This window comes from Tamandua tetradactyla, chromosome 13, assembly GCF_023851605.1.
Source record: "Tamandua tetradactyla isolate mTamTet1 chromosome 13, mTamTet1.pri, whole genome shotgun sequence".
Lineage (NCBI taxonomy): Eukaryota > Metazoa > Chordata > Mammalia > Pilosa > Myrmecophagidae > Tamandua > Tamandua tetradactyla.
Genome location: NC_135339.1, coordinates 90,639,721 through 90,663,320, shown reverse-complemented (window position 1 = coordinate 90,663,320; position 23,600 = coordinate 90,639,721). Strand labels below are relative to the sequence as shown.

The 23,600-nt window shown below is 53.6% G+C and overlaps 1 protein-coding gene across 6 annotated transcripts in view; it reads right to left on the bottom strand.

Moving 5' to 3' along the window:
* Nucleotides 1-5,312: 5,312 nt before the first annotated feature.
* The window catches only part of PTPRE (protein tyrosine phosphatase receptor type E), a 108,522-nt gene continuing 90,234 nt past the window's right edge, over nucleotides 5,313-23,600 (bottom strand). For 2 of the 6 annotated variants that reach the window (XM_077126406.1, XM_077126409.1), the window contains 11 exons: nucleotides 23,157-23,276; nucleotides 21,719-21,882; nucleotides 18,251-18,386; nucleotides 17,833-17,982; nucleotides 17,532-17,625; nucleotides 16,402-16,478; nucleotides 15,448-15,582; nucleotides 12,655-12,780; nucleotides 11,588-11,754; nucleotides 8,255-8,390; nucleotides 5,313-6,525 (listed from right to left, as the gene is read on the bottom strand). In XM_077126406.1, the coding sequence (XP_076982521.1) occupies nucleotides 6,451-6,525; nucleotides 8,255-8,390; nucleotides 11,588-11,754; nucleotides 12,655-12,780; nucleotides 15,448-15,582; nucleotides 16,402-16,478; nucleotides 17,532-17,625; nucleotides 17,833-17,982; nucleotides 18,251-18,386; nucleotides 21,719-21,882; nucleotides 23,157-23,276 (1,380 nt within the window). In that variant the 3' untranslated portion in view covers nucleotides 5,313-6,450. The other 4 variants (XM_077126407.1, XM_077126404.1, XM_077126405.1 and 1 more) reach the window with 3 other exon arrangements.

Sequence of the window (23,600 nt, the reverse complement as noted above, 5' to 3'; positions counted from 1 at the left end):
AAAGGGCAGCACCACGTACTGGGAAGCACATTCGGAAGTTACTCCTGAGTTCCCTCTTTGTCTCCCTCTGTAATCCCATCCATCTGTTGACTAGGTAAATGCTCCCTGCAGAGCATAGCCTGAATCCAGCCCTTCCCCTGCACACTCCTCTTCAAGTCTGCACACTCCTCTTCAAGTCATTAGCTCTGCTTGCAGGATGGCTCCAGCTAACCAGCCCGGAGCTTCTCCACTCAGCAGCCAGCGTGATCTGCTAAAGTGTAAACCACTGCATGCACCTGCCTAAACTGCCCCCACCCCCCACGGCTTCCCATCAGCCCTCCGAGTCCTCTTGGATTTCTGAGCCTTCCACGGCTGGACTTGGACGGCCTCCCCCAGGTCACCCTTTCCACCTTCCCCTTCACTCCCAGCCCTCCAGCCACGCCTGCCTCTGCCTGCTTAGAAAACTCCTCCTCTCTCCCCCCCAAGGGGACCTCTGCTCTGATGGTCATTGGATGAGGCTGTCCCCAGAGAGGTGAGACCCTGGCCAGGTAACTCCCTGAGGCTTTCTTTCCTAGGTCATAGCCACATGGCCTTGCCGCCAGGGCCTTCCCTCCTGCCAGACCCCTCACACCCACCCTCTGCAGTTCTCTGCAGGGCCTCATCCCTACCTTATATAGTTTACTTGTTTGTGTATTGTAGTTCCCACTGAATGATAGAAGTGACTCTAAGTGAAAAGCTAGAATTCTAATCAAATTAATAGCTAGTTGATTTGGAGGGAAATAAAAAATAACTACATTGTTGGAAGTACAATCAGTGTATTAGTATTTCTGAGTAATGAATTGTCCCAAAACATAGTTCTTGTTTCAGGCTTTTCTTAAGAAACCCAAACTAAGAGGGAGGTCTTAGGCTGCCAAGGTTGCAGCTGAGGACCCCACTCTGGCCAGAAGAGGCAGGCAGAGATGGCAGGATGCCCTTGTGGTCTCCTGGCTCTCCCCGGGTTTGGGGTGAGGGTTTGGGGTGAAGGCCTTGTGTCCCTGGATGGAAGATTCTCCAGGAGACGTCCAGTGGCTGGAAACACACAGCTGCTGAGAGGTGCCAGGAGCTGAGCTGAGCTTGTGGGAACCGAGCGGCCAGGTGTTGGAACGCCCAATTAAGACAAGCCGCAATGAAAGGAAGCGTGGGTCACTCACTGAGCCAGCAGGAGCAAGAGGGTAACCAGGAGGCAGTGCCGGCTCCACCCATACTCCACTGATCCCCGTGGGACCACACTGGGCGAGGGTCAGGAGGGTTGGCACAGACATGCAGGCCATCCAACTGCCAGGGAGCCCCGAACAAAAGGCTCCAGCCATTGCAGGGACCTGGGGACCTGGGGGGCGGGGGTGAAGGAGGAGGGCAAGGAGTCCTGAGTCAGGATGGAGAAAGTGTCTACAAGGAATCCCTCTCTGATAAGGAGCTCTTGGCAGAGACACCCGGGGATGGCCTCGGCAGAGGACCCCCCGGTAAGGAAGCCTCGGAATGGAGGCACCTGGGCTAGGGATGCAGCGATGCGTGAGGGAATGGCTGGCCTGGGAGCCTGAGTCTTCGACCGTTAGCCCCTTTGGAGATGGCTGCCTGTGCCCTGCACCTGGGGTGGGGCGGGGCGGCGTGGGGATGTGGAGGCAGATTTTCCCTGTGAGGCCTGCCAGGTAAACCATTGCAATTGCATATAGTGAGGCTGGGAGGGTCACCCGTGGGGTTTTGGTTTGGAGCTGACCTCCCTGAGAGGCATCACCAAATCCACGCTCTGCGGTCCTAGATGGGCGTTACCCGTCCAGCCAGCCACAGCTTTGCAGTCTATCCTGAGCCCTTTGGCACGTGGTGTCGTGTCTGAGTGTTTCCCTTGGAGCGGGGCTCGCCTGTGGCAAGCCTGGACGTTGCTCCTCTCCAGCTCCGTGCACCTGCTCGGGCGGATGGGCCCAGAAGGGTTGTCGTCAGTTGCTTCCTGGGGACTTCCTGCCAGCGCCTCACCGAGCACCTCCCCCTTCCCTCCCTGTCCCGCAGGGCATTGCTGCACATTTGCTTCTCCAGTTCCCTCAGGCCCAGGGGACAGAAGTGAGGTCCTCCTTGTCTAGTAAGGGGCACACAGACAAATGTGAGGAAACACCCATGACCAAAGGGCTACTATGGGTTCAATCATGTCCCCCCAGAAGACACGTTCAAGTCCCAACCTCTGGCCCCACGAACGTGACCCTATTTGGAAATTGGATCTTTGAAGATGTTAGGAGTGAAGATGAGGAAAAGCTGGGCTTGGGGGGCCTCACCCAACATGAGGGGTGCCCTTACAGGGGGAGGCAACGTGGGTCCAGACAGAGTGAGAAAGCGGCCACGAGGCGGAGGCCAAGGCCGAGTTACGCTGTGGATGGTGGGCAAGCCCTGGAGGCCTGAGCCAGCGTGGCCCTGCCGATACCTCGGGCTTGGACATCAAGTCTCCAGAACGCGAGACGATCCCTTCCATTTGTCTGGGCCACCTACTCCTTCACGCAGTTGCCCTGGGGAACTAAGCAAGGGCCGGCAATTGCAGGCATAGTCGATTATTTCGTGTTGGTGATTTTTGGGGGTTAGGGGGGTAAAAGGTTCTCATATCACCCATTTTAGCAAGTATAACAGGGCTCCTAAAGTCTTAAAAACAAGTACCATAAATAATAAGGTTTAACTTCCACATGGGACTTGGAGCATGCGAAAGAGAAAATTGGTGTGTGGGGTTGAGAAGGGAGTGAAGAAGTGAAGATGGAAAGTGCTAGAGAGAGACCTGGAGATTACAAGAGGCAAAGATGCAGAGAGAAGGGTGAGCAAAGGGAGGCGCAAAGGGGCTTTAGATTTTAGGAGGAAAGGCCTGTGTTAGAAGGATCAATCGATTCCACCCGGCTGTGCATTTCCAAGCATGCTGGGTCCTCAAGCAAATACCATGCAATGTTTGGCCTGAAAAATGGGGATTCATTAGCTTATGTTTCTGAGGTTAGGTAAAAAGCCCAAATCAAGGTGCCATCAAGGCGATGCTTTCTCTCCAAAGACTTGTGCTGGGGCTGGCAATCCTCAGTCCTTAGCTTGTCACATGGCAGGGCACATGGCAGCCTCTCTGGGCCTCTCACTTGCCTTCTGGGTTTCATTGATTTCAGCTTCTGGCTGTGCCCTCTGTGGCTTTCGTTCTCTTATAAAGAACTCCAGTATTAGGGTTAAGACCCAACCTGACTGAGGTGGGCCACACCTTACCTGAAGTCACCTTCTCTAAAGGACCTACTTACAGTGGGTTCACACCCACAGGAGTGGGTTAAATTTAAGATCATGTTTTTCTGGGGTATATAGAGCTCCAAACCACCATACATGTTATCATCTTCTTAGAAATTCTGCTAAAGCACAACTCACAGCTCAGAGTCCCCTTTGGGCTAGAGAAGGAGCACAGGTTTCCGAGATGACAAATTATTAGCCATGCTTCATGCACAATTTATGTCTTTTGAAGGCCAGCCAACCTGCCACCACACCCACTCCAGCCTTGGAGGCTATTTCTCTGCCAGGTCTGAGCTAAATTTTAAAAGTCCTAAAATTAATTACTTATATGAATCAATTCTCACCTTAGTCCTAATGACTGTCTGGTCTAAAAGGACACAGGAGTGAAATGGAGAGGTGAAGAAAGAGACTCACGCTGAAACTCAAAGTAAAGATTTATCCTTGCATCAGAATGTATTAGATCTTGCAATTTGCATATACAAATAATTCAGCAACATTCACTGGCATTATAATCAGAGCAAGACCAAACTGTAAATGTAATAAAAGAAAATAGGAGCTAAAACTGTAATACATACATAAAAAAGATTGCACATAAATTAAAGGCAACGTAGTTAAACAAGAAAAGTATCGGTTAATCACACAGTTTAAAAAATAACATGGACATGTCTCCAAATGCTGAAAACACAGGTGTCAGGCTCATTTTAAAAAGTTTTAAAAAACACGTAAAAATACCGTTTAAAACACTGGTATGCATTCTTCACTCGTGTAGCACATGGAAAGAAACAGTGAAGCAAGTCACATGGTGACCGATAAAGCGAACAGATCAGAACGATAGTCTTCTAATCGCTATTTGGCATTTTAATGCAACTGCATGCAACATAGAAAAACGTGAAAGGATAAACAACGCCGTCAACCTCGGGCTGCTTTCTTATGTACAATGGGCTTTCTCTGACTGAAGGGGAAGAACAGATAAACTTTCTAGGTCGCACAGAGGAGACGCTGGGCTGCCGAGCCATTGCCTCAACAGGCAGCTGCTCTTGTGCCATCTGGGACTGAGCTGGGACAGCCTGGGCAGGGACGGGGAGACCACCAGGAACAGGACACCCGGGGGAGAAGAGCTGCCTCCAACTGAGAGGGCCACTCCTGCACCCAAGGAGCAGGAAGTGTTCGGGAGCGGGCAGAGCTGAGTCCCAGGACGTCTGCAGCAGGGACAGGGAGAACCCACGCCTGGGGTACTTTCCTGAGGGCAGCCCTCGGAAGGTCTACCTTAAACACGCTTCTTGATGCAAGAGACTTAAGTTAGACTATTAAAGGGCCTAAAGGAGCTTGAGGAAGGGCTCCTAAATTTGGACCCAAATCCACGCCCCTCAAATCTGACGTTGAACTCTCAGATAAATGACTAGGGTCACGTCATCCATCAGAACAAGCCGCCTCTGCTTCCGGGCTGCCTGTGCTGAGTGAAAACTCATTTCCTCCTCTTCTCCTCTAGTCAAAGAAAAGCTCATGGGGTTGGGACTTACACAATGAACATGTTTCCTCTTGGAGCTAAACGCATAATCATTCAACAGAGAAGGAGAGAGGGGCGCATTCAGCCACGAGCAGGGCAGGGCTGCAGCCGGCGGCACGGCAGTGGTCCTCCAGGGGTCAGGAGGAGGCGAGACGCTCGGTTACCTGTGACCCTATTATTACAGCAATCACCTACCCTGTGGGTTGCATCTGTGCACACTATAAATCAAGAGGGGTTAAGCAGTGCAGTAGCAGGGTGCCATCCGTCATCGGTGGAAATGTTGAATAAGGCCTTTACATCTGCTTTTGAAAAGCAAAAAATGTACCGAAAAACTTGCACATTGAAATGTGTTTAGTAAGTTAGACCAGATATCTTCTCTTTTTTGCATTGTGCTCATCTGCTAGGTACCTAATATCTACAGCATGATCATTGCTTTGTAATTAAATATATCTGCATTCATTTTCTTCCCCTCACACCAACTCTATCTGACAACGGGATTAACAGTATCCAGTGTCCAAAGGGGTCAGTAGTATTTGCATCCAAAAATAAGTTAGCCTTTAGGTTAAGGGTTTTTCACTCTTTTGTTTCTTTTATTAAATATTGGGGGATGGGAATTTTAAAAAAACATATAAATCTAAATAGATTTGAATATTTTTTTTCCTTACAAACAATCTTAGCTTTTTACAAGAGAGTTTTAAATACCAAAAATGTTTCTCAGAAAGTTTAAAGTATAGTTGCTTACAGTTATCCTGCTGTTTGTGCCCAAACTTGTGCTCCGTGCTTCTGTGCTAAGGACAAGACGTCTGTCTGTATTTGCATGTTTGGGACAGGAGGTGGTTTCTGACTGAGCCTCCAGGCACAGTTCGGGACCAGGCAGGCAGCCAAGGCAGAGAAGGAGGGGATTCTGAGAAATGCAGCCAACGTGATTCTAAGGTTATCTGAGTCAGACGGACGGATGGACGGCCAGCAGGTGGTGCTTCGGGAGTGCAGCACTCATGTCGGTTCTGCTGTCCCCAAGGCCACAGCAAACGAGAACACCTGACATTCCAGGCCCTCCTAATTTAGCTGAGATTGCCCAGACATGGCCTCGAACAAATAAATACATGTAAAATAGTACTACAGAGTCACAAACTCCTCAAATGGGAATTTGACCTGGATTCAGGTTGTAAAGTCTTATTTGGTGTTTCAAATGTAAAAATAAACCACGTCAGCTGAAACCGAGGACCTGTTTCCACTGTCCTTTCGTGAACAGTTTGCCTTCAGAAAGCTACTGCTGCTCTGGTTGCAAAATCAGTTAGGAAAGTGAATTTTCAACTGATTTCTGAGTCTTTGACTGTTTTCTTCGTAATTAAATTTGTGTTTAGTGTCTGGTATAAGCACACTTGGCATATTAAGATTTACAACTTTTACAGGTGCTGAACATGTGAGATTAAGTGAAATGCATCTAATGAGAAATTAAAATATTTACTGATATAAGCAGAGACACATTTTATGGGATATTATTGGATCTTAGTACATTATTCTAACTTTTATAAAGGGCATTTCAGATCTAATGGTTTTATAGCAGGTGGCTTTTAAAGCGTAACAAAATATATACAAAGAAATTAGGTTGAATATTAATGTCAACTATGAAATAAATTAACATGATTTTTACAAATATACTGACCATTAAATTAAAAAATATTTTAAGGCAGGAATCTTCATTTGAAATTAGCATAATCTGAAAATATATCAATAAAATCTTGTACCACTTTGTAGCAGAATTCATACTGTTCCTGGAAAAGAAAAACAAGAATACATTGAAATTACGTTTTTTGAAAAATGTCTAACTGAATCAGGAAAAACGTTAAAAAACAAGGTATAAAAAGCCTGTTTATAAGAATATCATATACCCTTATGCATATTAGCCTCTGTTAGTAATTCTGTTTTTAGGAATATGAGGTTTTCCAAATAATGCTGTCATCTTACAAAGAAACTACCAGTGTTTCAGTTTTCATTTAGATTGCACATTTTAGAACAGTCTGAGTAAAATGTCTTCAATTTTCATTTTTAAACTGGAAAACAACCATTTTTGAACTAAAAGAAAAAAAAATCCAGAGTATTAAATTTGTCAGAAAAACTTCACAATGTAACAAAAAAATCTATAAAAGGTAAATAAAAAGAAAATCTCAATTGTTTTAAAGCCTAAATCTACTCTACAAAAGGAACCTCGCTTTTCTTAAATTCTTTCTATAACGCAAAAGACTGACGCCTGCCAAGTGTAGGCGGCACTTAACTGATTAAAACACTTGCACATGTTGTTGGGCTTTGGCGCAGTCTGGACGACCGAGAAGGTTTGTGGGTTAACGAGGAGACAGCCGGGCTGCGAAGCGGGCGTTCAGCAGGAGGAGATGAGTAGGGTGAGTTTGCTTGCGGACCTCTCAGAGAACCTGCTGGGGTCTATGGAAGCCCATGTGGGCATAATGGTTGGTGATGGGTGGGGGACCACAGGCTCAGGTGACCACAGGGGGCATCTAACTGCCTCTCAAGTGCAGGACCCGGCCAGTTGCATGTGAGCTGAGCAGAGCCAGCAGGCGCCCTGTTTCCTTCCAGCCTCGTGGTGCTCAGACTCAACACTGGGGTCACCTGGGACAGGTCACCAGCGTCCCACCCCCGAGATGTGATTTACATGATCTGAGGGGCAGCCGGGGCAATCGTTAAGGTAAACGGCCTCAGGTGCGTCTAAGGGCCACGTGCTGTCTCACCTGGACATGGCCTGCAAACCTGCCCGGGCTCAGGGGTTCTCTCTGGCTGGGGTGCTCCGGGCTGAGATGGGAGGAGTGTGAAAGAGCCCCACCTACGTCTCTGAGTGTGGGGCACAAAGCTGGTGAGGACGCCTTGGGGGAAGCATGAGTTGAAACAGCCTTTAAAATCGCACTTGCTGGTGCAGGACAGGCCATTACAGAGATGGCGAGGAGACATCGGTTTTGGAAAAAGTGTGCACTTTCATCACATAATGAAAGAGAATATACAGGACAATTGTGCATTACAAGGGCTCCTGAATCCCCCTGGACTGTAACTTTAGGTTGAGTGAGATGCTTCCAAGGAAAACAGTTCAAATGGAAGTACAAAATAGAAAATTACAAGTATGAGGATTTTAAACGCCAATACGGCTTTTGAACTGTCTAACAGTACTTAAAAATAATGGACGTTGGAGTCACAAAAATAGTTCACTTTGACACAGAAGTTGGCATCCTCAGTGCTTCTATCTTAGGTGGGGGGGGGGGAGCTTAGAAATCAGAAGTGATGGACGAGCCCCCTCCCCGCATCCTGCCTGGAGGGCAGGAATGCAAGGAAGACAGTGGGTTGGTAAAGCTTCACTGTAAAAATCTCCAGTTAAGCTCTTTTCCTTGGGAATTTTTACCACCTCCGTATGCTTGAGGCCCTCTAATGAAACACACGCCAAGCACAGTATGAAACACTTCTCGACTCTTTTGGAAACATCCTTATCGTTCAGTTTCTTACCAGGGTTTGTACCATATGTGGTCTCTGAAGTCGTAAACTCTTCACAGCTTGAAACACATCTAAAAGTCCCTCGGCTTTCACTCGTTCCAGAATGTTGCTGAGTGCTATGAATGTACCTGTGCGCCCGGCTCCCGCACTGCGGAGAAAAGGTGCTGAATGCAGACAACCAAACTCGCAACTGAGGCTGGGAAATGCACGGCCCGGCCCTACCCAGCAGCCGGGAGGCAGCTACCGCCAGGCACCTATGGGGTGTCTCAGGATCACTTACATGTTTTTTAACCTTTGCATAAGCCCAAGAGAACAGAGTTCCTAAAACACTTCCCCAGTGACAGCAGACAGGGATTTAGTGAACTTGGTCAGGACCCGCTCTAGGTCTTAAACTAGTGTGTGGCTGTTTCCTCTCTTCCTTGGGGGGCTGAGCGGTTCCGGGAGCCTGGTCCTGGGACCAGTGTCCCCTGGGAAACCGTTAGAGCTGCAGCCCCTTCCGGTTCAGGTATAGGGAGAGGGGCCTTGCGGCAGGAGCCAGGAACCGCGTTCCCACCGTTAAGACAGACGCGCTCCCTGCAGGGAAGAGCCGAGCAACTCCATGATGGGACCGTTTTCTTGATAAACTGGATAAACCCCACAGGGTTAGAGCCCAGACCCTCCTGGGAGCGCCCAGCTGGCTGAAGGTGGAGCCAGCTGGTCTCTTTTGCACCCAGGAGGCTTCCAGGGCTCCGTCCTGGCGACTGCAGCCACCTCCTGCCAGCTGGGATGCCAAGGTGCAGGTCCTGTTCAGCCTTGCAGCCCAAGGCCGGGCTCTTAGCCTGGGACTGTGAGTAGAGCATGAAAGAATTTAAAGTTTTTTCTAATGGACACCCCGGAAGCCATTCTGGGCGGAAAGTGAATGGTGAGGCGTGGGCGCCACCTGCTGGCCAGGCCGGGAGCACGGCCAGGCGGGTGTTCGCAAGGACAGGCAATGCCAACCTGCAGGCCAAGTGGGGGTCTCTGGTGGCAGCTGGGGAGGGGGTGGCAGGGGTGGCGGGGCTGGGGTGGGGCAAATGGCATTCACGGAAGGTGGGAGCCAGGACGCTGTCAGGGGAGCTGAAGAAAGCCATCCTGAGCGCTGATGTCCAGCGGCACGGACCCAGAGCCCAGGAAAGGGGCCAAGGAATTATGGGCATTGCAGTCAGAATTGCAACCAGAGCAATCTTTCAAAACAAAGTCAAGCAACTGGAAGTATATGAGTGGGTTTTTCCAAGCTTTGCTTGGCTATTTTTCTGAAGACTTAAAAAGCCCATGGAAATGTGGCACATGCATGAGCTGTGTCCTGACCCTCCAAACGCTTTCATATTGATGACCTTCAAAGGACATGCTCCTCACACTGGCTCTCCCTCCCCTCCTTGAGTTATGCTCAGCTCCAAAGCGAGGTGGATGTGGGGTATCGTTGGAATGTGGGTCCACCAAGGCCCCTTGCAAAGCCCGCATTATGTGGCTGCTTTGCTGCGCAACCCATTGAAGGGGTGGCCTTTTTGTGCTGCACCAGTGCCCTCGATCAGCTCTGGGGCTGAACCTGGCAGGCCCAGGTGTCCAAGAGAGCAGGGAAGCAATGGCCGGCCGGGATGCCTTGGATCCCGTGGCTGTCTGTTATGCCGCATTCACACTGGGTCCGGAGGGCTGCACCCTGGGCTCTGGGTGTGAGTTGATTTCAATAACAACGATTGCATTCTGGATCTGGGCAGAACATGGAGGAGCACATGGGTTCAGCCACTTCCTTTCATGGAAGGGAAATTCAGGCCCAGGCTGGAGAAGATTCCAGGTCAAGGTCACAGAGTTAGAGCCTCAACTTGGAGCCAGGTTCAGCCCCCTCCAGGGGCTGTCTGCATGTATGTGAAAAGTGTCTCCACTGGGGCTGCCCAAGGCCCTGCAGGGAGCTTCCACTCCTCACAGCGGGCCTGCCCAAGCCTCTGCTGCCTTCCTCTCCTGCCCCTTGTGGGTTCCCTGTCCTGCCCCACATGCACTGGGCAGCCTGACCCTCAGTGAATCCTGGGGACCCTCTGAGTGACCACACCCTGGCTCGGAGGCAGAGCTCCTCTTTCCACAAGGATTATTTTGGATGTGGGCCACCCATCTTGCCTTGTTGAAATGAGTTCCCTGGGGTTTGGAGCCACCTTAGTCTAGTTTATGTGGAAGCAGGGTGGAGGCCCTTTGGTAAGAGAGTGGGGAAGTCCACTGCACTGCATGACCCAGAGCAGGGGAAGGAGTCAGTGAAGGGGGGGGCCACACCCAAGTGAATCTGAGGGCCTTGTGAAGTGCTGTCCAGGGGGAAAGTGAGAGTCAGAAAAAGGCACCTATTGTCAGCCTACTTTTTGACAAAAATCCTATCTAGGTAAGGGTGTGTGTGGGTGTGTATGTGTGTGTAAACACATACACACACACCCATCTCTCTGCCTGTCCTACCTGGTCCATATATGACAGCAGGTGAGTGGAGGCCAGTGTGGGAAGTGGCCTCTGGGTTAAGACCCTGCATGGAGGTGGGTGAGCAGAGATGAGAGGGGGGCAAAGGCAAGAGGGAGGTGGGGAGGGGCTAGACACAATAAAGGAAACAAGTTGAGAACAAAAAAAAGCCAACCACAAAACACCCTGCACGTGTGATAAGATGACATCTATGCATTCATACACAATTATGCGTGTCTGTGTGTAAGGGAATGAAGTCTAGGAAATCACATTGCTGGGACCAGATTCAGCCAGGTGTGGAGTCTGAGTCTATACCCCACCAGGAGTGGCAGCATGACTGGCAGGCATGTCTCACTGTGGTGCATGATGATGGGGCATTACTTGTCTTACCTCCATGCATGGTGATGGGGCATTACCTGTCTAACCTGAGGGGTGTGGTGATGGGGCATTACCTGTGTCACCTGCAGGGCGTGGTGATGGAGCATTACCTGTGTGCATGGTAATGGAGCATTATCTGTATCACCTGCAGAACGTGGTGATGAAGCATTACCTGTGTCACCTGCAGGGCGTGGTGATGGAGCATTACCTGTGTCACCTGCAGGGTGTGGTGATGGAGCATTACCTGTATCACCTGTGTGCCTGATGATGGAGCATTATCTGTGTCACCTGCAGGGCATGGTGATGGAGCATTACCTGTGTCACCTGTGTGCATGGTGATAGGGCATTACCTGTGTCACCTGCAGGGCATGGTGATGGGGCATTACCTGTCTCCCTTGCGGCACAGTGATGGGGGTGCTCCCCACCTGTGGTGGTTGCCTGTCTCCCCTCCAGTGCATGATGATTGGGGCTGCCCATCTCACCTGCGGGCAAGGCGGGGCGGGGCAGTGCCCATCTCACCTGCAGTGCACGGTGATGGGGTGATTGCCTGTCTGCTGCTGCTGCTTCTGGACGGCGGCAATGAGGTCGATCATGCCTTTGCCCTCAGCGGGGATCCCGACCTCCGGCCAGCCGTGGAAGTGGAACTGGCGCACCATGCGGGTCTGAGCCTCCTGGCGGGCGGGCGGCTGTAGGAGGGAGCGGGGTCGCAGTGCTGCCCGGAGCCGGCCCCAGCCCCGCCAGCCCTCCCCTCTCCCGGCCTGGCTGTCCTGAAGGCCCCGGGCAGGCTGTGTCTCCACTGTGTCCACCTTAACAGACAAAGCTGGCAAGTGGCTGATTCCTTCTGCCTGGGGACCCTGATGCCCAGAGGACATCATTTACGGGGTCCCCACCTGTTCATGGGGTGTTAGGCAGCTTTACTTTCTTATGGAGCCAGGACCCTGCATTTCCTGCCAGAGGCTCACAGTAAGCAGTTCCTGAGTCTAGCAAACCCGAGCTGTTTGGTTGTCGGCACGGGGGAAATGGAGCTAGGGGCAAGCTGGGGTGCTGCGATGGACCTGCCTGAGCTCAGAATCAAGGCAGGCCCCATAGGGGTTGTCAAATTCATTATTTACCCAAAGAGTTTCTATCTTTGCCAGGAAGCAGCTGCTGAGAGCCAGCAGGGCTCGGGGCTCACAGGGAGAGGGTGGCAGGGGGCTCTGAGGTGGGAGAGGCTGAGATGGGCTCAGTGTCCTCATGTGTCCCTGTCACTCCTCCGATCCAGCCAACGGCCTTTTTTCCCGGGCAGGGAGTGGGCAGCAGTGCACTAGGATGCTTCTCGGAGCTGGTCTCTCTGCTCGGCTGCCGCGTCCTCCAGCATGGAGGCAGACAACCACGGAGGTCCGTGTTTCCAGGGGCCTGCTGCTGGATGACCTGGCCCCCTGGCAGGCCAAGGACCATGTGTGGTAAAGGGGGCTCGGTGAAAGGCTGAAGGAACTCAGCAGGGCAGGGCCGCGATCTCGGGCACAGATTAGTGGAATGCTGAGTGGCGGCTGCAGCTCGTTCCGTCTGCAAGAACTTGAAGTGTGAATGTGTGAGTTTGCCCCTACCTGACTGAGTGTGAGCAGGAAGTCCCGGACACTGATGGCCTCCGAAAGGATATCGCTCTTTATCTCGATCGTTATTTCTCCATGAGTCACTGAGCCCTCTGTGGGCCAGTACTGGTAGCATTTATCCTTGAGGGAGAAAATAAAAATTTAAATCTCACAATGAATAACTTGCTCTCAGCAATTTTGACTAGAAGATGAAGACCTGCTCTCGAACCATTAACTTACTTCATTTGATCAGGAAAATAACTTAAGGGTGCAACTACAAATATCTGGTGATGCCTGCTGACCAACAGAAAAGAGAGAGGGTCCAGAGATGACACATATGTACAGAGAACAGACATGACAAGGCAGAAAGGAGAGGTCATTCCAGAAATGGAGCTGGAGTAATTCATTTTCTAGAGGGGAAAAAGAAACTGGATCCACACCTCACACCCTGCCAAGGCTGGTCTTAGGGCCACCATCCCCCACCCTCTAGAGTTGGGCAGGGCACAGCCTGCACTACCAGATGCTGTTGGCTTGCCTCTTCCTAAAACTCAGCCCACATGGGTTGACTTAAAGTCAAAAACAAAACTGTGAAATTCTTAGAAGAAGAACATATCTTTTCACCTTTGGGTATGGAAGTACTTACTAAACAAGACGCAAAAATGAGCTAACCATGATACAAAGGATCGTAACATGGGACTGCGTAAAACGAACTTCTTTTTATCAAAAAATGTCATTAAAGTGAAAAGATAGGGAAGAGATATTTGAAATACATAAGACCAGCAAAGGGCTAGTATCAAGAATATGTAAAGGACTCCTATAAATCAGTAAGAAAAAGGCAAAGAACTCAATAGAAAAATGGGCAAAAGGCATAAGCATACATTAGATACAAGGGAACACACCTTCTATAAATAGGAAGTGATGATGCTGAACTGCGCAGAAATCAGAGAGGTGCAAATCAAAGCCACAAATTAATGACATTTACACCTGCTCAAGTAGCAAAAATTAGGAGGCCTACTCCTACGAAGTGTGTAGCTGACTGATCTCTCTTATCCAGTGCTGGTAGCTTGTAAATTATTACTATTGTTTTGGAAAGCAATTAGGCACCATCTTGCAAATTTAAACTTTCACATACGCTCAGATATGGCATTTCATCTCTTTGGTGCACACTCAGCCTTGTGCAGCAGGAGATGTTTACAGAAATGCAAAGGAAGCATCACTTGTAAGGGAACAAAATGGAAACTACTCAATGCCCATGGCAGGAGACGGGATGAATAAACAGATGCGTGGTTTGCAGCATGGATATTGTCTATTGGTGACAAATGAACCAAGCCACAGGCATCAACAGAGAAGAATCTTGGAAGGCTAGTTCTAAGTAGAAAAAGCATGTCCCTGAAGGCTATGTATTAAAACGATATGTAACTTAGACACAGTACAAAACCAAGCCAAACTAAACACTATTTTCTTTAGGCACACACGTCTGTGAGATAAGGAGCTTAGAACAAGTAAACGACTCATCCACTAGGATAGTTATCACCAAAACAAAAGACAATAAGTGTTGGTGAATATGTGGAGAAATTAGAATCTTCTAAATTGCCAGTGAAAATGTAAAATGATGCTTTAGAAAACAATTTGGCAGTTCCTTAAAACGTTAAATATTATGTAACCATGTGACCCAGCAATTCTGCTCCTAGGCGTCTACCCAGAGAAATGAAAATATACGCCCACGCACTGACTGGTGCCTAATACCCACGGCAGTGTTATTCTCAGTAGTCAAAAGGCGGAGGCTACCCGAACACCCATCAACTGGTGAATGGACACACACCGTGCATTCTCTCTACATACAAGGATGTTTGTTATCAGTCATAAAAAGGAATGATGTTCGGATACATGTTACAAGGGCACGTGCTATAGGATTGAATTTATATGAAGTGTCCAGAACAACAGACAAATCTCCAGAGACAGAAATGTGGTCTCCAGGGGCTAGGGGAAGGGGGAACAAGCAGTGTCCACTATTGGGTATGCAGATATACTTCATAGCACTGAAGTGTGTAATTTAAAAAGGCACGTTGTATGGTATGTGAATTATATGCCAATAAAGGTGTTCAAAAAAAGCTAAGGAACCAAAGCCAAATTGAGCGTGTTGGTTACATCTCTGGGGGAACAACTAGGCAGATGTATATTATTGGTAAAAGTTTAGTTTTTTGGTTGGATGGTGGGTTCACAAGTGTTCTTTTTTTGGGGTGCATGGTTCGGGAATCGAACCCGGGTCTTCTGCACGAAAGGTGAACATTCTACCACTGAACCACCCACGCATCCCACAAGTGTTTAAAACGTTATTGCACAAACGTAATTCTAGAAGGAAGGCTCACTGGAAAGAGGGAAACACTGAGCTTATTGAATCCAACTAGGAAAATGCCAATTGGGCACACATCAAAGCCTTCACCTTCCACTCTTGAAGACAGTGAGTGAGTGTGTTTTCCTTCAACTGGTTAGGGTCTTGGCAAACAGAAAATAGCAGAACTTCGAGGCAGGTTATTGAAATGTAGGCCAAGAACAAAAGCCACTGGGTAGTTATGAAACCACCATCAACAAAAAGGGTGAAACAAAGTCCTTCCTCCTGTGCAATCCCTCTCCGTCCTCAGCCAGGCCTCCCCTCAGCTCTGCTGCCCGTAGGTGTTGGCAGGACTGGGCAGACGGGCGCGTGAAGGATCAGCGACGGCCCAACCCTTCTCCGTCATGGGGCTTCCTCGACCTCGGCTGGGAGCTCCCTCCCCACCCGCCCAGGGCACGGCGGGGCAGTGCCCTGACCTGCTCTCTCTCCTGGACCTCGGTCAGCATCACGATCGTGTGGCACTTCCACTCCCAGACCATCCTCCAGAAGTCCTCGACGGTGTGCGGCAGGGGCCCCTGGGTGGCGATGAAATAGTCCTTCTGCCGGTAGCCCTTCGAAAGGGGGAGCAGAGGTTACAGGCCAATCCCTCTCTGTCCCGTTCCCCGATAGCTGCATGACCACTTCCCTGGTCCTCCACGGCCTGCAGCAAGCCCCAGGTGGACACATATGCACCTGCCCAGGCCCCACAAACAGGCCAGCGTCCCCACATGATCTGAAAATCCGCCACCTCGACCTTCAGCACCCGGGACCACCTATGGCGGGAGCTGGGTGCCACCCCGTCCTTGCAGCCGCTGCTGCAGCCCCTGGCAGCTCTGACCCCGCATGTCTCTATGTGCTGCAGCTAGGAAAGCATCGTGGTGTGGGGCAAAGGGCCTTGGGTGTGGGTTTGGGAACACGGCTGGGATCCTAGCGGCCTTGAGCAGTTTTCTCACCTGCAGAGCAGAAACAGCAACGCACACCTGACTGCAGAGCCCCTTTCCACCCCTGCCTGCTGGTTCCACTGGCCACAAAACCGCCTACGACCGTGCTGGGGACACATGATCCCCTGGCCTGGCTATGGTGGCACCCATCACACAGCAGGGAGCGTGGGGAAGCATCGGCACCCCAGCGGCACTGCAGCCGGCAGACGCAGGAAAGGGCTGCACCGCACAGGCAGGATGGAAAAATGGTGCACGGCCCTGCAGCGAGGCCATGGCTTTGGGTTTCCAAAGTTCACGATTCTTTTTTTTTTTTTAGGCAGGTCGTTGTGCTAAGGAAACGGATTGGATTTCTGGCAGCGTGCCACCCCTCTCTGATCGTGTGACGGAGTGAACCAAGCCCTGCAGGAGGCTGTGCGAAGGCGGGACGGGCGCAAGGCGCTGGGAACCTACGTCGATGAAGGAGGCGTTGATGTAGTCCGTGAACTCCTGGCCCCTCTTCATGGAGAGGATCACGCGATTGAAGTCGTCTGCAAAACAAAGCGTTTTCCCTTCGTTGGCCCCAATGCCACCCTGCACTGCAAACTGGCATTCGTGGCTGCTGCCAGCTTCCTGAGTCTAAGACCTGTGCATAAAATCACCAACAGGCAATGCCAACTCTGCAGAGAGTTTATAGAACAGGCTAATTAAAATGGCCCAGGGATGTTTTGCTTTCTAGGAAAGCTCTAAAAATCATCCAGGTGGCATTTTCATTTCTCATGAGTTGGTGTCATCAATAATCGATACAAGTCTTCAAAATACTGCATTTGGGGCTTTAAGAGAACGTGTCCAGGTATGGGTGTGAGGGCGTCACAGCCAGAGACTCGAGTCGGAGGACACCCCCCACCCCACTCACTTCTTGTCTGCAGCTGTCACTGGGACCCCTTGGGCTGTGACCCATGGAAACAGGTTAGTTTACAGCCACTGTAAGGCAGTGCCTAGTTCACGGGGTGTGACTGCCGAGGAGATGGTGGACCAGGAGAGACCCTCCTCCCAGCCAGCCCCGCGCCCAGAGGCTTGCCGGGTGAACTCGGGGCTCGCAGCTTTGCAGGGTCTCTTGTGTTTGTCTTTCTTTCCCAGGGTGAGACCTCGTGTCCCCGCCCCGCACGTCCCCTCCTCGCCCATGGGACCTTCTGCTCTTCGTGGCCCCGCAGGCCAGCCCGCCCTCCCTCACTCCAGCGGCGGGGGCAGGTCAGCGTCCTGCCATTTCCCCGCCGGGGACCACCTGCCACTCCCTGGTCCCCACCCTTCCCGAGAGGGTCTGAGTGCCAGCTGCGTGGTCTCAGCCAAGGCCTCAGTTTCCTGGGTCCCCTGCCAGGGTGCTGGGGGGCCTGAAGGTGAGTGAGTGTGTGGGGGGTGGGCAGCAAGCAGCAGCGCCTCTGAGCCCGGGCAGTGGCCACCCGCAGGACACTGGGACCGCTCGACCCTGCAGTCGGGTCCCTCCTTCCCGACACCTTGGCCGGCATCCAGGAGTCCCGAGGCCGCCCTGCTCCCGCCCCGTCAGGCGGTCAGTGGCGCCCGGCGCGCCCCCCACGCGCCCTTACAGGGGATGATCTGGACGACGCGGGCTTTCTTCATGTTAGCCGGCAGGTTCCCAGCCCGCATGTTCTCCTTCAGGATCCGCACGTTTGTCAGCTTCTGCCGAGAGCACAGCGCCGCGCCGTCACCCCGCGGCCCGCCCCGCCCACGGTCACCCCGCCCCGCCCCGCCCCGTGGCCCGCCCCACAGCCCCGCCCGCGGTCACCCCGCCCCGCCCCGCCGCCGGAGTGTCCACTCTGCCCGCTCTGCTGCTGCTCGGCTCGGGCAGCCCCCGCAGGACCGCGCGCCGCGCGGCGGGGGCCTTACCCTGAACTCCTCCTCCAGCCCGATTCTGTCCAGGTGGGTGGCGGGGGTGTGCAACGCCTGCAGGTGCTTTTCCAGGGACGACACGTCCAGCTCCGTGTCCCCGTAGAGGTAGCACTCGAGTAAGGCTTGGTAGATGAACGTGTACTGCATCTGCAGGGGTCCCCAAAAGACACGGGCGCCCTCGAGTCCACCCGGCAGCCCCTGGCGCGCGGCCCCGCGGCCACCCCCTTGTCCTGGGCCCTTCGCCGCCGGGAGGGGCAGGGGCCGGGGCTGGGGTGCAGCCGCTCCCCTGTTCCGCGCTCGGGGGAGGGAGTGACCCGTGGTGGCAGGCGCTGGGCTAGGGACCGTCTGGGCAGGGTGCACGGAGGGCCTGGGGGCCAGGGAGCCGCCCGGAGCCCCCCAGGGAGCCGTGACTCACGTCGGTTTGGACCATTTGAGGGCGCTGGTTGCGGATTCTGGAAACGAACTCGAAGACGTCGACCCTCTGCTCGGCCTGCATCATGTCCATCATGGCGTCGATGACGATGAACGTGCCTGTCCGGCCCACGCCCGCGCTTCAGGGGGAAGACAGGCGCCGCCTGAGTCCCCTCGCCTCCCGGAGTCGGCGACAGAACCCACAGACCGGGACGGAAGGACACGCCCCAAAGCGGACACTCACACCTCTAAGAGGAAGCCGCTTAATGCAACCTCGGTGCAGTTCCCACAGCGCGATCTGCTGCGCGGCCACCCGAGGGCGCTGCGGCATTCGGAACAGGGTCCCGCGGGCCCTTGGGAAACGGCCCGAACTGCTGCAGTTCCCAAGCCCCCCGTGAGGTCCCGTGAACATGTTCTTGATTGGAAGCACCTCCTCACTGTCACTTTGTAATGGAACATTTTGTATAATGCCACATGTGCTGTGGCTTTGCAGGCCTGTCCTAAGAAAGGAGGCCACGGGTCAAGGCCACCTTGGCCGGCTTCTGCACAGGCCTTGGCTGCTTTTGGCTCCTAGACACGCCCTGGGCTGGGCCTCCAGTACTCCTCCTGGGAAGCTGTCCCCAGTACCCCCCAGCGCACGGCCACTGCACCCAGGCTGGGTGAAGCCTGCATGCAGCGCCCTGACGGCGCCAGGCAACCACTGGGTGGGTCAAGGGGCCCTGCAGATCCCACCCCCAGGTGCCGCCGTCCAGCACTGCAGCGGGTGCACTGAGGGGGCCGAGCCCTGGGGGCGGGTCTGGCATTCCCCTGGCCGCCGCAGGAGGGAAAGTGGTATTGGGAAAGAAAAGGCCTGACAGGCACATCCCTGCTGCGGGGTGGCTGCCTCAGCTGGCTCTGAGGTTGAGCTGAGGCTGGTGAAGGCCTGGTGACCGCGGTTGGCCGTGGGTTCCCCTCCCACCTCTGGACAAAAGCAGGTAAAGTACGAGGGGCTCTGAGCTCTGCACAAACACCAGGTAAGGTGGCTGTTGGTGCAGAGCCACGTAAAGGCCATCCCCTGGGCTCCACGGAGGGCGCGAGGAAGTGTCGCAGGCCGAGGAGGTACAGGGACAGCGGCCACGTGGGAGCTGGAGAGAGCCTCTGCTCGTTCCCCCATGAGATGTCCAGAGCCAGGCTGGCCTCTCGAATGCTGGCTCCTGGGCCAAGTTCAGAGTCAGAGAAAGAACCCCTTCCACGTGTTCTTTTGTGTTGTTTTTACGGGGACTGCACTGCACAGGAGGAGAACATGTCGGTCCCCCTGGTATGGTTAAGAACTGAAAGCTGGTGGTGAGCGTGCCAGCAGGGAGGGGCCCCGAGAGGCCAAAGCCGCATCTGCTCACAGCCCCAAAGCCCAGGGCACCCTGAGGAGAAATAAGTGCTTCGCCTTTAGGGGTTGCCAACCAGTGCATGCCTCCCCGCAGACCCTGGGACAGCTCTCGGCCAGACGAGGTCTCCTGTGGGAATTCCTGTTGTCACCCAGAACCGTCCGTCTGCCCTGCAGAGGGGACAGTCACTGAGGCCCAGCCACTTCTGGAGGGCTTGGCTTTGGGGTGGGGGAACATGAGAGTAGAGAGGAAAAGACTTGGGAAGCTGGCCAGGGAGATGACTTCCTGCCATCCAGAGGTGAGCTGGCCTCTGGCCAAAAGGAGTCCAAACAAGGTGAACAGTTGTGGAGCTGATTTTTTTTTTTTTTTTTTGACACAGGCAGGCTCTGGGAATCGAACCTGGGTCTCTGGCATGGCAGGCGAGAACTCTGCCACTGAGCCACCGTTACCTGCCTATGGAACTGACTTTTTAATGCTGGTGAGACTGAACAAGCAGTTCCCTTGCCAGCGACTTCTCCCCGTCCTGAAATGACAGCCTTGCCTGGGTCCCCACTGCCTTGGCTGAGTGAGACTCAAGGTTCTGCAGGGACTCTGCCTGCCCCGCCCGTCCATCTACTCTCCCTGCTTGGGGAGGGCCTGCTTTACCCTGCCAGCGCTTTGGCTGCACTGGAATGCCACTTTGATTAAAAACTGAGTTTCCAGCTGGCACTGCCAGGGACAAAAGCCACCTGTGCACAGAGCTACAGGTGCTCCAAATCTGTCACACAGATGTCCAGGAGAAGCAGCACGGACACTCTTGGGCAGAACGAGCTTCTACGGAGTCTGAACAAAATCACAAGTGTGTCAGCAAGACTCATGCCGTGCGGGGCAGCCTGGGGCGGCCCCTCTCCTGGCACGCCAAGGTAGGTGGCACCATTTGCTCTGTTTTACAGCAGAGAAGGTCAAGGGCCAGGGGTGCTGGGGAATTTACCCAAGTCCCTCTGTACCCAAGTGGCAGGTCTGGGTCAGCCTGATCCCTGGCCAGTTTGCCTGGGGCCTTGTCCCTGACTCACACACCTTCTCAGCGATGAGAAACACAACAGCAGCCCCTAAGAGGCAGTTCCTGGCAGGGGCGGGCATGGGCGCTGCCAGCATCGCCATCCTGAGCCGCGACGGCTGGAGTCGGCCGTAGGACATCATTGTCTTTGCCTTAAGAAACAAAACCTGCATAAGGCAGCCTACCTGAAGGTCGAGTCTGTTTTATGGACATGGTTTTCCACCCCAGAGGCCAAACTGTGCGTCTCGAGCCACGGAGGGGAGATTAATTTGTGTCCTGCGGCCCACACGCCAGAGAAAACAGAAAGTCAGTCTAACCAGAGGACGCAGCGGCCGGGGAAGGCAAAGTGAGGCAAGTTTTGGAAAAATGGTTATTTTGGGAACCCGCTTTTTCTCCCCCAAGGGACATTCCCAGCGGCAGTAGCGGGTCACACCTGGGGGGTGCTGAGCCCACCCCAGGCAGGTCACGGGTTCTGCCCAACATTGTCTCTTCCATAGCAAATGCGGCAATGGAGGCTGAGGGGGCAGCGGCTGGCAAGCGGCGGGGGGGCGTGGACCCTGTCTCCAGGACACCCCTATTCTAGGAGTTCTGCTCCTGGCTCAGGAACTGCTAACCCCTGAGTATGTTAGGTGCACCTCTCCTCTCCCCAAGCCTCACTTTGCTCTTTACAAGGACTCGGGGGGCTTCCTGTAGAAGCGTGGTTCTGATCTGGGCTTCGGGAGGTGACTTGGGGGGCTCTGGGGAGGTGAGGGGAGGCCATGTGCTCCCAGCCCAAGCCCCACTGGCACCACCCACCTCCCGGCCAGAAGGTTCTTCTTTCATCTGAAGGTCCCCCTCTGGTGCCACTGGAGAAGTGAAGTGCTAACTATGGAACGCATGGACAGCTGGACTCCCCCAGCCCCAGCTCTCCCTTCTAGGATGCCACTTGGTAAGCAGGTATTTGGGTTTGGGTGGGAGAGGGGCCTTCACGTCCCCCACACCAGCACTTCTGCCCTCCCCTCCATGGGTCCATTGCTCATGTTCCCACCAGGCCTGCCTGGAGGATCCCGCCCAATGGCTCTGGGCCCTGACATACCTACAGTGGACCACGATGGGCCCGGCATGCGAGGGGTTGAGCGTCCTCACTTTTTTCAGGAACTTCAGCATCCCAATGGGGGTGAAAGGCACACCAAAGTCGGGCCAGCTGGTGAAGTGCAGCTGTGAGACCAGCCGGGGAGCTTTGCAGCCATCGGGGAGCTGCTGTACAAGAGATGGGGGCCATGAGCAGGGCGGGCAAGCACCCTGGCCATGGCCCTCAGCCCCACCCCAACATCACATTCTGGTGATGGTTGGGCTGCCACCCCCGCCCCCTGCCATCTAGTGGGCAGCCCTGGGCCTGTGTGGCGAGCGCCTGTGGTTCCAGGCTGCCCTTCTCACCCAGGGAGGGGGCAGCTCTGCTGCACCCAGAGCTCACCGGGGTGCAGGGCAGGGCATGCAGCCACCTGTCCCATGTTCAGGCCGGGCTGGCCCCGAGCCCATGAACCCCACGTGCAGGCAGGGTGGCTGCACCCTGGTTTGTCGGGGCGGTTCCCCTTGTGCCTGTGGTCCTGTATCACCACTAACAGCACCTCCTCTCACTTTTATAGGGGCCTTAAATTTCAGAAGCAAAGATGAGGCAGTCAGCCTACACAATGCTGGCCCTCCTCAGTTTCTCTCTGAGCTTCTCTCCACCTCCCATTACCCAGGACCTCTGAGTTTGTTTCTCTGCCGCCTGAGTCCACAGAAGAAAATAAGCAATGGTTTTGGAAGCGTGCATGCACATGCACATGCATATGTGTGCCCATGCATGTGTGTGTGCATGTGCCTATGTGCGTGTGTGTCCACACATGCCTGGGAGGGAGGCCAGCAGGGGATACGATAATAAAGCTCATCCTTCCCTCTTCCTTGCCCAGGGGAAGAATGTAATCACTCTGTTCTTTAATTCCTGATAGAATGGCTTTCTGCTTTCTCAATTTAAAAAACAAAATCTCTCTCAAACCAATATTTCCTCCACTGTGTGCATAGGCATTTTTATTAAAGCTGCCTTGAACTCTTTTTGGGGGGAAGCACAACATAATGAGGAGGTTATAGACATAACTTTTCAAAAACCCTGGGTTCCTGCCTTACAATTGCAGTGTGTGGAAAGACCATGCTACAGGAGGGGGCTTCCCTTCCTCCTGGGGGGGGTGGTGTCCAGATGGTCTCTGGGGGCCAGGGGCAGCCCTGCTCTCTGCAGACTCAGGAGCACGTGTCTCTCGGCAACCTCTGCAGACACATGTCTGCCCACCTGCCCTGCCTGACCACATCCTCCACCCCCTTCCCACAGCCCCCTTGCAGCCCTGCACCCTCCCTCACGCAGCCCCCCCACAGCTCCCCCCACCTCCCCACGCAGCCCCGGCCCCCCGCCCCTGGCCAGGCCCACAAGCACGCCTGCCGTGCCAGGCTGCGAGCTCATCCCGCCATCCAGCGCGGGCGCCGGGCTGTGGGTGGCTTACGGCCTGGACGCAGAACTTGCGGAGGGTGTAATCCACAAGCGCCACGCAGTCCTCCACACACACGCGTAGGTCCCCGTATGTCCAGCAGCCCTGGTCCGGCCAATACTGGTAGCACTTCTCCTGGTGGGCAGAATTTCGTGGAAATAAGCAGGCGTGAGGGTGTGCTCCTCGACCCACTCCACGCTCTCTGCCCGCACATGCACGTAAACACACACATACACAGCTGCCCACACACACGCACACACACAGCTGCCTGCACACACACGCACACACGTGGCGGCGTGCACACACATACAGCTGCCCTGTGCACACACACATGCATACACGGCTGCCTGTGCACACACACGTGCACACATACATACGGCTGCCCACGCACACACACATGCACACACGGCTCTGTGCACACCACATACACAGCTGACCACACACACACACTTACATTCA